Source organism: Artemia franciscana, chromosome 20, assembly GCF_032884065.1.
Source record: "Artemia franciscana chromosome 20, ASM3288406v1, whole genome shotgun sequence".
Taxonomy (NCBI): Eukaryota; Metazoa; Arthropoda; class Branchiopoda; order Anostraca; family Artemiidae; genus Artemia; species Artemia franciscana.
Window position 1 is genome coordinate 4,913,946 of NC_088882.1, and position 14,011 is coordinate 4,927,956.

General features: G+C 35.0%; 1 protein-coding gene across 1 annotated transcript in view; it reads right to left on the bottom strand.

The window, feature by feature from the left end:
* LOC136040348 (multidrug resistance-associated protein 1-like) overlaps nt 1–14,011 on the bottom strand; it is a 137,701-nt gene that overhangs the window by 59,670 nt on the left and 64,020 nt on the right. Inside the window, exons 11-12 of the mRNA XM_065724593.1 lie at nt 10,283–10,476; nt 6,406–6,582 (exon numbers count right to left, since the gene is read on the bottom strand). Coding sequence (XP_065580665.1) covers nt 6,406–6,582; nt 10,283–10,476 — 371 coding nt within the window. The remainder of the gene's footprint in view (nt 1–6,405; nt 6,583–10,282; nt 10,477–14,011) is intronic.

Genomic DNA, 14,011 nt, shown 5'->3' on the forward strand with positions numbered 1-14,011 from the left:
AAAATCCTGCGCCCTTTTCATTGAATTTATCTTCCTCCATGACACATTTCTCCAGGGAAAGATCTTTCGACATAGCCCCCTTCCCTCAGCCCCATCCCAAAACCAAAAAAATCCCCCTGAAAACGTCTGTGCACTTCCCAATAACCATTATTATATGTAAACACTGGTCAAAATTTGTAACTTGCAGCCCCTCCCCCAGGGACTGTGGGGGAGTAAGTCATTCCCAAAGACACAGGTATTACGGTTTTAGAGTTTAAAAAACCAATAAACAAATAAACACGCATCCGTGATTTGTCTTCTGGCAAAAAATAGGAAATTCCATATTTTTGTAGATAGGAGCTTGAAATTTTTGCTATAGGGTTCTCTGATACGCCGAATGCGATGGTGTGATTTTCGTTAAGATTCTATGACTTTTACGGGGTGTTTCCCCCTAATTTCTAAAACAAGGCAAATTTTGTCAGGCTCGTAACTTTTGACAATAAAGACTAAATTTGATGAAACTTATGTATTTATAATCAGCATGAAAATCCAATTCTTTTGATGTATATCTTAGCATCAAGATTCCATTTTTTAGAGTTGCGTTTACTATTGAGCCGGGTCGCTTCTTACTACAGTTCGTTACCACGAACTGTTTGATTCCAAAATAACATTAATCACAAAATTTAACTAAAAAGAAATTTGAAGCAAGTCAAGCTCAAAACCAAAGAAGACGTATTCGTTTTTCTCAGAAAATATATACCAGAAAATATAAAATAAATCTAAGCTTCAGCTTGTGGATAGGTTATTTTATGCTCATACCCCTAACACTGTGTTGCCTCTGGACACTTTTGTTTCTTGTGACTAATATAATCTAACCCAGGGTGTCCAACTCTGATAGCAGGTTGTTGCCACTAAGTCAAAGCTAATTGCATTAATATTGAAGGGTCTTCGTCAACGTTATTGTAAACATTTAATTTTATTGTTCTTTAAAATACCATCCACTTCGTAGCATCGAAGTCTACAACAGCTACAGAACAAGATCAAACAGTTCGTGGTAACGAACTGTAGTAAGGAGCGACCCGGCTCTATAAGAACAAAAACTCTAAAAAATGGAATTTTGAGACCAATAGCTACATCAAAAATATCGCATTTTAATGCTCATTTTAAATATATAAATTTCATCAAGTTTAGTCTTACCCATCAAAATTTACGAGCCTGAGAAAATTTGCCTTATATTAGAAAATAGGCAGAAGCACCCCATAAATGTCATAGAATATTAACGAAAATCACACCATCAGATTCGGCCTATCAGAGAACCCTGTTGTAGAAGTTTCAAGCTCCTATCTATAAAAATGTGGAATTTTGTATTTTTTGCCAGAAGGCAGATCACGGATGCGTGTTCATTTGTTTGTTTGTTTTTTTTCCCAGGGGGTGATCGTATCGACCAAGTGGTCCTAGAATGTTGTGAAAGGGCGCATTATAACGGAAATGAAAAGTTATAGTGCCCTTTTTAAGTGACCAAAAAAATTGGAGGGCACCTAGGCCCCCTCCCACGCTAATTATTTTCCCAGAGTCAACAGATCAAAACTCTGAGATAGCCATTTTATTCAGCGTAGTCGAAAAATCTTATAACTATCTCTTTGGGGACGACTTACTCCTCTACAGTCCCCGTGGGAGGGGCTACAAGCTGCAAACTTTGACCAGTGCTTAGATATAGTAATGGTTATTGGGAAGTGTACAGGTGATTTCAGGAGAATTTTTTGGTAGGGGGGAGGGGTTGAAAAGAGGGGGATATACCGGGAGAACTTTCCATCGAGGATTTTGTCATGGGGGGAAGAAAATTTCCATGAAGGGAGCGCAGGATTTACTAGCATTATTTAAAAAAAAAAACAATGAAAAAATAAATATGAAAAAGCCTTTTTCAGCTGGAAGTAAGGAGCAGCATTAAAACTTAAAACGAACAGAAATTATTACCCATATGAGGGGCTCACCTCCTCCTAATACCTCTCTATTTACGCTAAAGTATTTTTAGTAGTTTCAACTATTTATTCTACGGCTTTTGTGATTCAGGGGTCATTCTTAATGAATTGGGACAAAATTAATCTTTAGTGTAAAGAACGAGGTACTGACGAGGGGGTGAACCCCTCATATTTATATATATAAAAATAAGTTGTCTGTGTTTGTGTCTGTGTTTGTGTCTGTGTGTGTGTGTGTGCCGAGTGACGTCATGTTTGTGTGTCGACTGACGTCATGTTTGTTGATTGACGAAATTACACACCGGGACATCGGGACACAAATGACGACCGGGACATATATATATACAAGGAATGTTCGATTAGCAATCACCATCAACAAAGCACCGGGACACAAATGACGACCGGGACACAGGGAATATAAATGGCGATCAGGACACTCAAAGAGAAATTACAGACCGGGACACCGGAACACAAATGACGACCGAGACAAAAATGACGACCGGGACACCGGGACACAGGGAATATAAATGACGACCGCGACACTCAAAGAAAAATTACAGACTGGGACACCGGGACACAAATGACAACCGGGACACAGGGAAACAACAACAACAGGCACGCTGGGGGGCACAGGGGGATATATAAATGACGACAGGGACACAGGGAATGTTCGATTAGCAATCACCATCAACAAAGCTCAAGGGCAATCATTAGAATAATGAGGTATAGATCTGAATACAGATTGTTTTTCCCATTGACAATTATATGTTGCATGTTCAAGAGTCAGTAAACCTGACAATCTATTTATATGCACAGACAATGGGACAGCCAAGAATGTTGTACATTCGCAAGTTTTACGTAGTTAAAAATATATATATATCTATCTATATTCACAGGTGGGACACAGGGACACAACTACAATGGCACGTAACTAATATGGCGCGTAACGACTTGCGCGCGGGGGGGGGGCTTGGGGGGCGCGAAGCGCCCCCACCAACTAGGTGTTGGGGTGGCGCGAAGCGCCACCAACAGCTAGTATGTAATAAAAACATGAGATTACAAAAGTTCGTTACGTAAGCTAATTTATAAATTACGTTTATCTTTTACTAATAAAAACATTCGTAAAAAATTGAAAGTTCTAGTTGCCTTTTTAAGTAACCAAAAAATCGCAAGGCAACTAGGCTTCCTCCACCGTTCCTTTTTTTCTCAAAAACATTCGATCAAAACTATGAGAAAGCCATTTAGCCAAAAAAAAACTTGCAAATTTCGTGTTAATTATTCCTCTGCGGAGAGCCAAAATCAAAACATGCATTGATTCAAAAATGTTCAGAAATTAAATTAAAAACAAAACAACAAGTTTTTTTAGCTGGAAGTAAGGAGCGACATTAAAACTTAAAACGAACAGAAATTACTTCGGATATGAAAGGGGCTGCTTCCTCCTCAACGCCCCGCTCTTTACGCTAAAGTTTTTTACTGTTTTAAAAAGCAGAGTTGAGAGAAAGAGTCAAACTTTAGCGTAAAGAGTGGGGCGTTGATGAGGAAGCAGCCCCTTTCATATCCGAAGTAATTTCTGTTCGTTTTAAGTTTTAATGTTGCTCCTTACTTCCAGCTAAAAAAAACTTGTTTTTTTTTTATTTAATCACACGATAAGACAACTAACCTCTAATCCCTTGGCTACACATTTTATATCTTCCAATTTTAGATTCTTTTTCACTCAAAAACAACTTTTTTTTAGTAAAAAGGCAGCATTTAACTCCAAGAATTGGAAAAAACTTTTTTAAGAAAGGAAAAGGACTGCACGACTAAGAGTACTGACACTCCCTCGATGATAACGAGTTATAGGGATAAGTCTCGAAAGCATCGAGTTTGAATTCTGAAACACAAAGCCCCTCCCAGATCAAAGATACTTAAGTTAAGATCAAAAGATCATTGTCAAGCTTATTAGGTTTCATTGGTTTCTAAAAATAGCGCCCACTCCTTAACGTCAAACTATACGACAGCTAAAGGACAAGCTCCAATGATAAGACAATAATCCCCCATCCCTTGGCTACACATTTTTATAGATTTCTTTTTTAATTTTTTTTTTCATTCTAAAACAATTAAAAGGCTTTTCGGTTTCCTAAGGTAAAAAGACTACGTTTGAGTTCAAAAAAACCTTTTTTAAAGAAAGAAATACTGCACGACTAAGAGTACCGACACTCCTTCTATGGACAAAGTGAGCAGTATTTAGGACTGATGAACCAAAATAAATTTCTATAGACTTTAACTCTATCCATAGTTGCTAGAAACCAGCTATATTCTTATATAGCTAGTATCAGATATAAACTAACTTAATGAAAATAATCCACTCTGGAATAAAAATGGTAGTTAAACCTACTAATGAACATAAAACCGTGACTATAGTGAAAGAAACGTTGACTTGAACAGTGAAAGCTCAGTGAGTAACTACCTTTCTAATTTAAAATATAAAATTGTATTTTACTTAAAGAATTTTTTAAGCTAAATTGCAAAATTTATGTGTCGTAATATAAGTGAATAGTTTCAACAGCAGCAAGCAGAACAAAATAAAATAAATCAAAAAATATATACAATAAAAACCAAATAATTTCAAATCTCTTTAAACAGTCCTCTAAAGAAGAAAATATTTTTGATTAAGAACAATTTCACTAGCGTTTGTTCCTTAAACCTAGCTTGTTTTAGATAACACACGCTGTTCATCAAAAATTTTAAAAGAAAAATGAAGTGAGCCTTTAAGCTATTAGGATAAGTTCAAAGAAGATCTGATAAACATTGAATTCTTTTAGAACACTTGATTTTCAAATATTAATTTCTTGAAAAAACAGCATATAGAACCAGCTTAAGGAAGATATCTAGTGCCATCTATGACAGTGTATTGACAGCTTCTTAAACCACTAACAGTATAGCTGAATGTTAAATAATGTGTTTTGTTTGTACTACTGAAAGACAAATATCATTTTTAAATGTCTTCTTAGCAATAAAAAAGCTAGTTGTAGTAATTATATAAGCACAGCAAGTTTGAAATTTTATTGAGGGCAATGGGGGTCTTTTAACAAGGAGAAAAGGTTGTGCCGAGTCAACAGAGATGAAATACAAACTATCTGAACTACTAGGAAATGCATGGAGATTAACAGTCTACTGCAGAGAAAGTTGTGGCCAGATAAAATATAGTTAAGACCGAAACAATAGTCTGTTTTGAGGGTTGGAATGAAGTAAATTAAGTGTTATTTTAGTAAGCGGTTTATGTTTTTAGTTGGTCAATGGTTAAAGTGTATGAGGACTTTGCTTGGCTGAAAAAGAAATAAAATACATAGGCATTGAGATTGACAGTGACAGGTTCATGTAGATAAACATCTATGATGCTCAAAATTGTTAAGAATGATCTGTTTTCGCAAGTACCTTATATGCCTCTAGACCCGTGATTCCCAACTTGGAGTGCAGGCTCCACGGTGGGGTATGGCAATATCTTGGTGGGTCATAGGCAGGACGTGTACCTTCGGCTGACTATACTTTAGAGCCTTAATTAAACAAAAACAGAAACACTGTTTATGTACCTTATGCCACGTTGCACGTTGGACACCTTATATTTAAAGAAGAAAAGAGATACTTAATTGTGTTGCACTGACGTTACATCATGTATAAAAGGTATTGTATTCAGACAATATTTCTCATTAACATATAATATGGAGTACCCCTATAATATGCCTAGAGGACAACCCCTAAAAATACCAAGTTCATGGCCTTTTGATATTCCTTCAGGTGAATTCACATATAATTTTGAATAAAAAACTTAAATGTTACAAGGGGGCATCAGGATTTTAGAAATGCCTTGCTGGGACATGGCCCAAAATTGGCTGGCAACCACTGCTCTAGACAGTGTAACACCATTAAAAATGAGCTAAAAGAATAAAAAGCGGATACTAGTGAGATTTCGACGTTTTGAAGTGGGTTTAGTAGAGACTTGAAACTATAGGTGCTTACTGCACGACAACCCCTGACAGCTTTATTTCACCGAACAAAGTGGAACATAAAAGCATTAAGAACAAGTTTAAATTAAGTTTCATAATTTATATTTCAATTACAGCTCTATAATTTTAATCCAACCTTAAATTTTATAAGATCTTTGTCTTTATAATCTTTTCAAGATTATAAAATGGTTAGGGTTAGGTCCGTATGCAAAATAAACGCTGGTCTTAAGAATATACACAAATATTACTATTTTGTCCTTTTTGAAAAAGTGGTTTGGAGAAAGTGGAGAATTTAAAACTGTAAAATAAGATTAAAAAACGATGTTTCAATTATGATTCTTATAATTTTTCGCTAGGTATTGCCAGATGGCATTGATATTTTTCTTAGAAAAGAGTCTAAGTTTTCTTTCTTTTTAGTTTTTCAAGCTTTTTAAAAGAAACAGTAGAGGAACAGAAAAGTTTACCTTCTCTCCAATTTCAGTTTGATCTCCTCCTGGGAGCATTTCCAGATCTTGTTTTAGTGCACAGGCTTCAACCACTGTTTTATAGCGACTATTTGATTCCGATAGCCCGAAAAAGATGTTGTCTCTTAATGTGGCATTTTGAATCCAAGCTTGTTGGGGCACGTAGGCAACCGTTCCCTTAAAAGAAATATTACAATTTAGGATCTCTCAAAATAGGGAACTTAAAATAATAAGGAGCCTTCTTTAGGGAAATGCAATTAAGGATGGTTTAAAACGACAATCATAGTCTACGTAATAGCGTAAAATTAGTAAAGCGTAATCTATCTATATATATAAAAATAAGTTATCTGTCTGTGTGTCTGTCTGTCAGGTGACGTCATGTTTCTGTGTCGACTGACGTCATGTTTTGACTAACTAAATTACAGACCGGGACATCGGGACACAAATGACGACTGGGACACCGGCACATAGGGAATATAAATGACGACCGGGACACTCAAAGAGAAAGCGACCGGGACACAAGGAATGTTCGATTAGCAATCACCATCAACAAAGCACCGGGACACAAATGACGACCGGGACACAGGGAGTATAAATGACGACCAGGACATACTTAAAAAAAACTAAAAAAACTAAAAAAAGGTAAAAACTACAAAAAAATAAAAAGAAAAAAAACTAAAAACTAATAAAAAAAAACTAAAAAAGCTAAAAAACTAAAAAAACTAAAAAAGAAAAAAAAAGAAAAAAAGGAAAAAAAAAATGACGACCGGGACACAGGGAATATAAATGACGACCGGGACACAGGGACACAACTACAACGGGGACGCCGGGAGCACAGGGGGATATATAAATGAGGACGGGGACACAGGGAATGTTCGATTAGCAATCACCATCAACAAAGCTCAAGGGTAATCATTAGAATCATGAGGTATAACTAAAAAAACTAAAAAAAAGGTAAAAAACTAAAAACTAAAAAAAAGAGCAATTCAAAAACGAATGTATATACAGACCGGGACACCGGGACACAAATGACAACCTGGACATCGGGACACAAGGAATATAAATGACGCCCGGGACACTCAAAGAGAAATCAAAGACTGGGACACCGGGACACAAATGACGACCGGGACACAGGGAATATAAATGACGACCGGGACACAGGGACACAACTACAACGGGGACACCGGGGGGCACAGGGGGATATATAAATGACGACGGCAACAAAGGGAATGGTCGATTAGCAATCACCATCAACAAAGCTCAAGGGCAATCATTAGAATCATGAGGTATAGAACTGAATACGGATTGTTTTCCCATGGACCATTATATGTTGCATGTTCAAGAGTCGCTAAACGTGACAATCTATTTATATGCACAGACAATGGGACAGCAAAGAATGTTGTATATTCGCAAGTTTTACGTAGTTAAAAACATATATATATATATATATATATATATATATATATATATATATATATATATATATATATATATATATATATATATATATATATATATATTTATTATATTGACTTCATCCTACAAAGCTGATGAACGTAAAAATTCTAGGAGAGATGTCTTTCAATTATATATTTGAACTGCATTGCACTTTTAGTAACAGAGCAGTGACACCCAAACACCGTCTTGCACCCCATGTGCTCCAAGATACAAATTTGCCCCAAACTTTACAGAGAGGCTCAAAAGAGATGCTTCCAAAAGAGACATGATGCAGAAGTTTCAAGGGGCAATGGTGCAAAATTTTTGCCAACAGCCAATAACAAAACAAAGACTTCATAGATAAATTTTAATGACTTCGTTTGAATTTTGCAAATACTGAGTTTTTTTTTCAAAAAAGAGTCTCAGTATTAAGTAACTGATTTAATTTTCAAAATTTGAATTATCAATGACTATGCTGTATTTGATAAATTTGAGTTTAATCCGTTGATTCAATCAATTATTAAATATAACCTCTGATTTAATGACTAATAAAGAACATAGAGACTCATTTAGAGGAATTCGGTTTCTAATAATTTATAATGAATTAAATGACGGAATTTAACAATGAGACGTTATCAATAATTAACTCACTTATTACACGTATCCTAATAATGATAGTCATATTTTTCTATCGCAAAAATTAATTAATTGTTAAATTTTTTTCTTGGACCTCATCCTGTTAAAACTTATGGAATTCAAATTATTTATTAAGTAATTATGTAATTATTTAACATGCTGGCGTATGTCTGTCAATAATTTACGAATGAAACAATAACACTCAGAGGGGACGGAGAAAGACTTCAGGAGGTGATCTGGCGCCTAGGGCAATGGAATCTTTGATTGGGTGTTTGGGCGTGGATTTGGTATAAATTTAATGGTGACAAATGATAGTTATGGACTTGGAGGAAATTTTGGTGCTTGGGAAAATGAGAGAGACAGTCATGAAATCGAAAGGGCCCAGGGAGTTGATATTGAATCCGAGGAAGGTGGTGGTACTATGACTCATTATGCTGCTCCAATTACCATTACATATATTATTACTATTAATGCATATTAAGATTATTTTGATTAGAAAAAATACTAAACCAAGTTAAAACGATGTTTCCAACCAAAATTTGAGGATAATATCAAATCCTTCATGGTATTCAACGATACATAAATAACTACCCGTCTCAATAGAGACTGCAATGAAATTGACATGTGTCAATTTCAAATTGCTGAGACACGGCTATATTAATCTACTTTATGACTCGAAAGCAACTAAGAATTAATAAATTGAATTTTTTAAAGCCAAAAGAAGGCACTGGGGATCACAAAACAGGTCATCAGCGTTGCCAACGCTTTGAGATCAATTGCAAAAATTTGCACCATCTGAATATCAGGTTAGAGATTTGCAATAGCAATGCAATAATTTTCTATACAGTTATTTGTTAACATGTATCTAAGTAAGAAAGGAAGAAATAAACCAAAATGCACAGGAAAATTTGAATTTCATAATAAAAATACCAAGAGGTATTGCAGTGTACCAGAACCTCTAAATTGTGCCAAAAACGTAACAATTGTACCGCATTGGCAACACTGCAGGCACTGCGCTTATTCACTGGACTTTCTGACTATCTACTGATTTTGCTGAGCTCTAAAAGTGTTAGAGAGCATATTGAATCGACCTAGTTTTGCGATCTTCTCATATGCGGCAACATTGAAAACAGTAGATGACTAAGACAACTTTACTGCTAATACTAAAGTTTCCTTAAACAATTTATGCTATTTGTGGCTGTAATTTATTTTAGGACTGCTTGTCAAAATCTTATGGGGCTTGAACACTCTTGCTATAAGATTCAGGGCATTGTATGCACAAATCTTTATTATTAAGCCTCTCTAATAACAGACAAAAGACCTGATTTAATCCTAATACCCGAGTTTATATTAGAAAATGTAACTCCATGTTGTTTTTAAAAACAACGAAATAGTTACAAAATAGGCTTACGTCTGTTCGTCTGTTTATGTCTATATATCTATTATCTGTCTAGTATGTGCTTAAGTATCTGTTATAATCTGTTTTGTATCTGTTTTAAGTTGTTAATCGGCCACTTTAATTGTGCAACGTTGGTTCTATTCTACAAATCATAAAGATATAGGAACTTTATATTTATTTTTGGGGCTTGAGCAGGAATCGTCCGGACTTCCTTAAGTATACTTATCTGAGCAGAACTGGGTCAACCCGTGTTCCTGATTGATGATGAGCAGTTATACAATGTTTTTTTAACAGCTCATTAATTCAACATGATTTTTAATCAACTCATTAATTAAACATGAGTTTAGTGTTACTGTTGTTGTCTGTTTACGTCAAGTATCTGTTTATATTATTCACTTTTATTACCTTAACATTCACATGTCCTTTGATTTTTTCCATTTCACCGAGAAGAGCAGATATCAGAGAAGATTTTCCAGTTCCAACTTGTCCAACAACAGCAACAAGACTTCCATCTTCTACTTCCAGTCCAATGTCTTTCAAAGTTGGGGTATCCCCTTTGGCCCATGAAAAGCTGGCATTTTTCACGCTTATTGGGTTTCCTGTAAAAACACCTATGGTTAGGAAACAATTGCAAAGGCAATTAAGACAAAACTATCCTAATGCACAGGTATATTGCGATTAAAGTGATAAAGTTCAAATGTGCCTGACTAAAGACACCCATTTAATCTGCATAGGAAAATTTCCACAGAAAAAAAAATGAAAAAAGACAACACAGCCAAATCTTACATGAACAGAGTCTCTTTGCAATATCTGAAATTAGAAAATTAGTGTGTTTTTTGTTAAAGTTTTCCCTTCGTTTTTCTCTTCTCACCAACTTTGAAAATATCTGCTGGTATTATTTCTGCACTGCCTTGGTAGTAAAAAAAGGTAAAGGATACGGCATTAGACTTTACAGTCCGTACCGGCGGTGCTGATCTCCCGTTTCTTGGCCCTTCAGCCAGGAAGTGCAATGGGGGGTTGGGAGCCAGCCATCCTGTGCTTTCGCACACCCTTCCTGTTTACCTTCCCCATATTTCTCCAGGTACCCATTTAGAGCTGGGTCGACTCTGGCTAAGCTTACAGAGTCACGCCACTGACCCCCGTCCCAAACCGAAGAATTGGGTACACTGGGATTCGAACCCGCGTCCTCTCAGACAAGGGATCCCGAATCCAGCGCACCAACCCACTCGGCCAGGACGGCTTTGCCTTGGTAGTGGAACTATTTTGCAAAAAACGGTTAAGCACTTTTAAAAACGATTAGTCGCAGAGTACCAGGGAGATGACTCATTGCAAATCTTGTGGTTTAAAACTGTTGTTTCTTTGACTGGTTTAAACTTTCAGACGGACATTCTAATTATCTTTTAGAACACGGAACTTTTTGAACTATATAAATTGTTAAAATGGACAGATAAAGCTTCTCTTCCTGACATACATTGCCAATGAAGTTAAAGACGGTTTTTTAATATGTTATTTGAGGAAAATAATTGTTTCTTTAATGCTTTGGATTGTTTCTTAGACCTAAAGAATCTTCCACCTGGCTTGCTCCAGGTGCTTTTGACAAGCTTGGATTAGATGGTGGATTGGCTCTAGGTAGGAAACCAGTAATACCATGGTCAGAGGTTTGCATTATTTTGGAAACCTCTCTATTAATTGAACTAATATTTGTATCGTGAACAGTTATCTGTTCCATGAGTCTTGTGCAAAAAAAAAGAATAAAAAAATATTTCCCTATGTTTGTAGGATTTTGTAAGACTAGTACTACAGGACTTGCAAAAAAAAAAATTACCAAATAGCAGCTAAAACTCTAAAAAAAAAAAAAAAAAATTGGAAAAAATTACTGTTTTTTTTTCATAATTCCAAATATACAAAATTCCTCAAGTTTATTTTTGCATATCAGAAGCTATTAGCCTTGAAAAATCTATTTGATCATAAAAAAAGGAAAAAAAAAATTAACTGTTCTTCATGAATATCATACTGTCAAATTTAGCATATCAGGGAATCGTACTATGGAGTTCTCAAACTCCTATCAACCAAAAAGAGAAAATTTTTGTTGTTTTTTTTTCTTTTTTGCCGTTTCCTATAGTTTTCCCTATGTTTGTGAGATTTTGTAAGACTGGTACTACATAACTTACAAAAAAAATACATAACTTACTTACTACATAACTTACATAACTTACAAAAAAAAAATCTAATTTCAACTCAAATGATCCCTCTTCCGATATTCTAAGACCATTGGTTTGATACTTTCGTCACTTGAAAAAAAGATATACTAACGTTATAAAATTAGATTTTCTTGTTTTCCAAGGTTGGAAATAGTGATTCCCCAGCAAGGGCATATCCAGGACTGTTTTCACAAGGGAGGAGGGTCTACAAAATACAATTTTTAATTACAAATGAAAAATTTATTTTATAGACATTTGTGTTGTGTTTTTACGAGTCAGGCTAAAATTTTGTGGTGAGGGAGGGGGGTTAAGCCCTATACACCCTCCCCCCTTGATAAGGTATTGAGCGTCAATTAATGGCCTTAACAATGGAGTTTAAACGGTGTAGTTTTATTTTGATTTGACATTATTTTTTAATGGGTTTCAGGCCTTTCCTTCAAAATTCAAAATTCATTTTTGCAATAGGAAATTGCTATTCAGTAAAATATGAATAAATATTTAAATTTCTAAACGACTGTTGATTGTGAAATTCATCTCATTTTACGGTTTTGTGGAAATTTTTAATCTTATTCTTGAGATCACGGGTTTGATATATTCGTCGCGGTAAAAAAAAAAAGAAAAAAAAAGATATGCTACCGATGCAAAATGGAACTTCCTTGTTTTTAAAGGGTGGGAATATTGAAGCCCTAGCAAGGGCATATCCAGGAATTTTTTCACGAGCGGGGGGGGGGGGTCTGCAAACTAAAATTTCTAATAACAAATAAAAATTGTTTATATGCATTTTCGTTGTCTTGTCTTTTACGAGTCAGGCTAAAATTGTGTTGTGAGGGATGGGGATTACACCCTGTACCCCCTCCCCCGGTGATAAGGTATTGAGCTTCAGTTAATGGTCTTAACAATGGCGTTTAAATGGTGTAGTTTTATTTTGATTTGACGTCATTTTTAAGGGGTTTCAGGCTCTTTTCCTAAAATTCAAAAATTCATTTTTGTAATCACATATTACTATTCAGTTGAATATGAATAAAGAGTTAAATTTCTAAGCGATTGTTGACTGTGGAACTCATCTCATTTGACGGTTTTGAAGAATTTTTTTTTTTTTGTATTCTTGAGTGCTTTGATCCGTGCTTCACTGCTTATTTGATTGCAGATACTGCTGCATTTGTGATATGATAGAAGCAGTCTTTTTTTTTTACTTTAAGATATTTCTAACTCTACAATTAATCAAAAGTAAAATCTTTAAAGGGTTTCTACCAGTGTTTTGCTACGCGAACGCCGGTTCCGGTGTGCAGGTTTTTCAATCCGGTTCTGTGAAGATTCATGAATTTCGAAAACGAATTTTAAGCCTTAACCTAAGTTAGAATAATAAGGAATCTATTACAAAACCTGTCTTAGTTGATGATAATTTCAAACTGACTTTTTCTAAGTGATCTTTTTATGGAGGCACTAATAAGAAATAATTATTGGTTTCTTTTTATTTGAGAGGGGGGATTTTCCCTTTGTTAATCATGACAAATTTCCCTGTATTCCAGATTGTCATCACAGAAAAACTCTCCTGGAGATAATTTCAAATAAATACCTTCCATTTTGATAAAAATTAAATGTTTTTAATTAACAAAGACTGAGTAATTTTTTAATCCAAGTTGTTTCGGGACAGTCAAGAATTCTAGCATTGCTTACCTCTAAAAATACAAGTTGGCATAAAAATACTAAAATAATATAGCCTTTTTGTCATGATTTTTCTATCTCTACAAGTAATTGATCATACAGGTTCTGTTGGGTTATCTTCATGATTTCACATTATGTATTTCGCAATATGGGCCAAAATCATTCCCAATAGAAGATTCGAGCCTTTTGATTCTCAAAGTATTATCATAAAATAATTGGTTACATTTTGCTTACGTTAGAGCATTTATTTATGTTTTTCAAAAAAAAA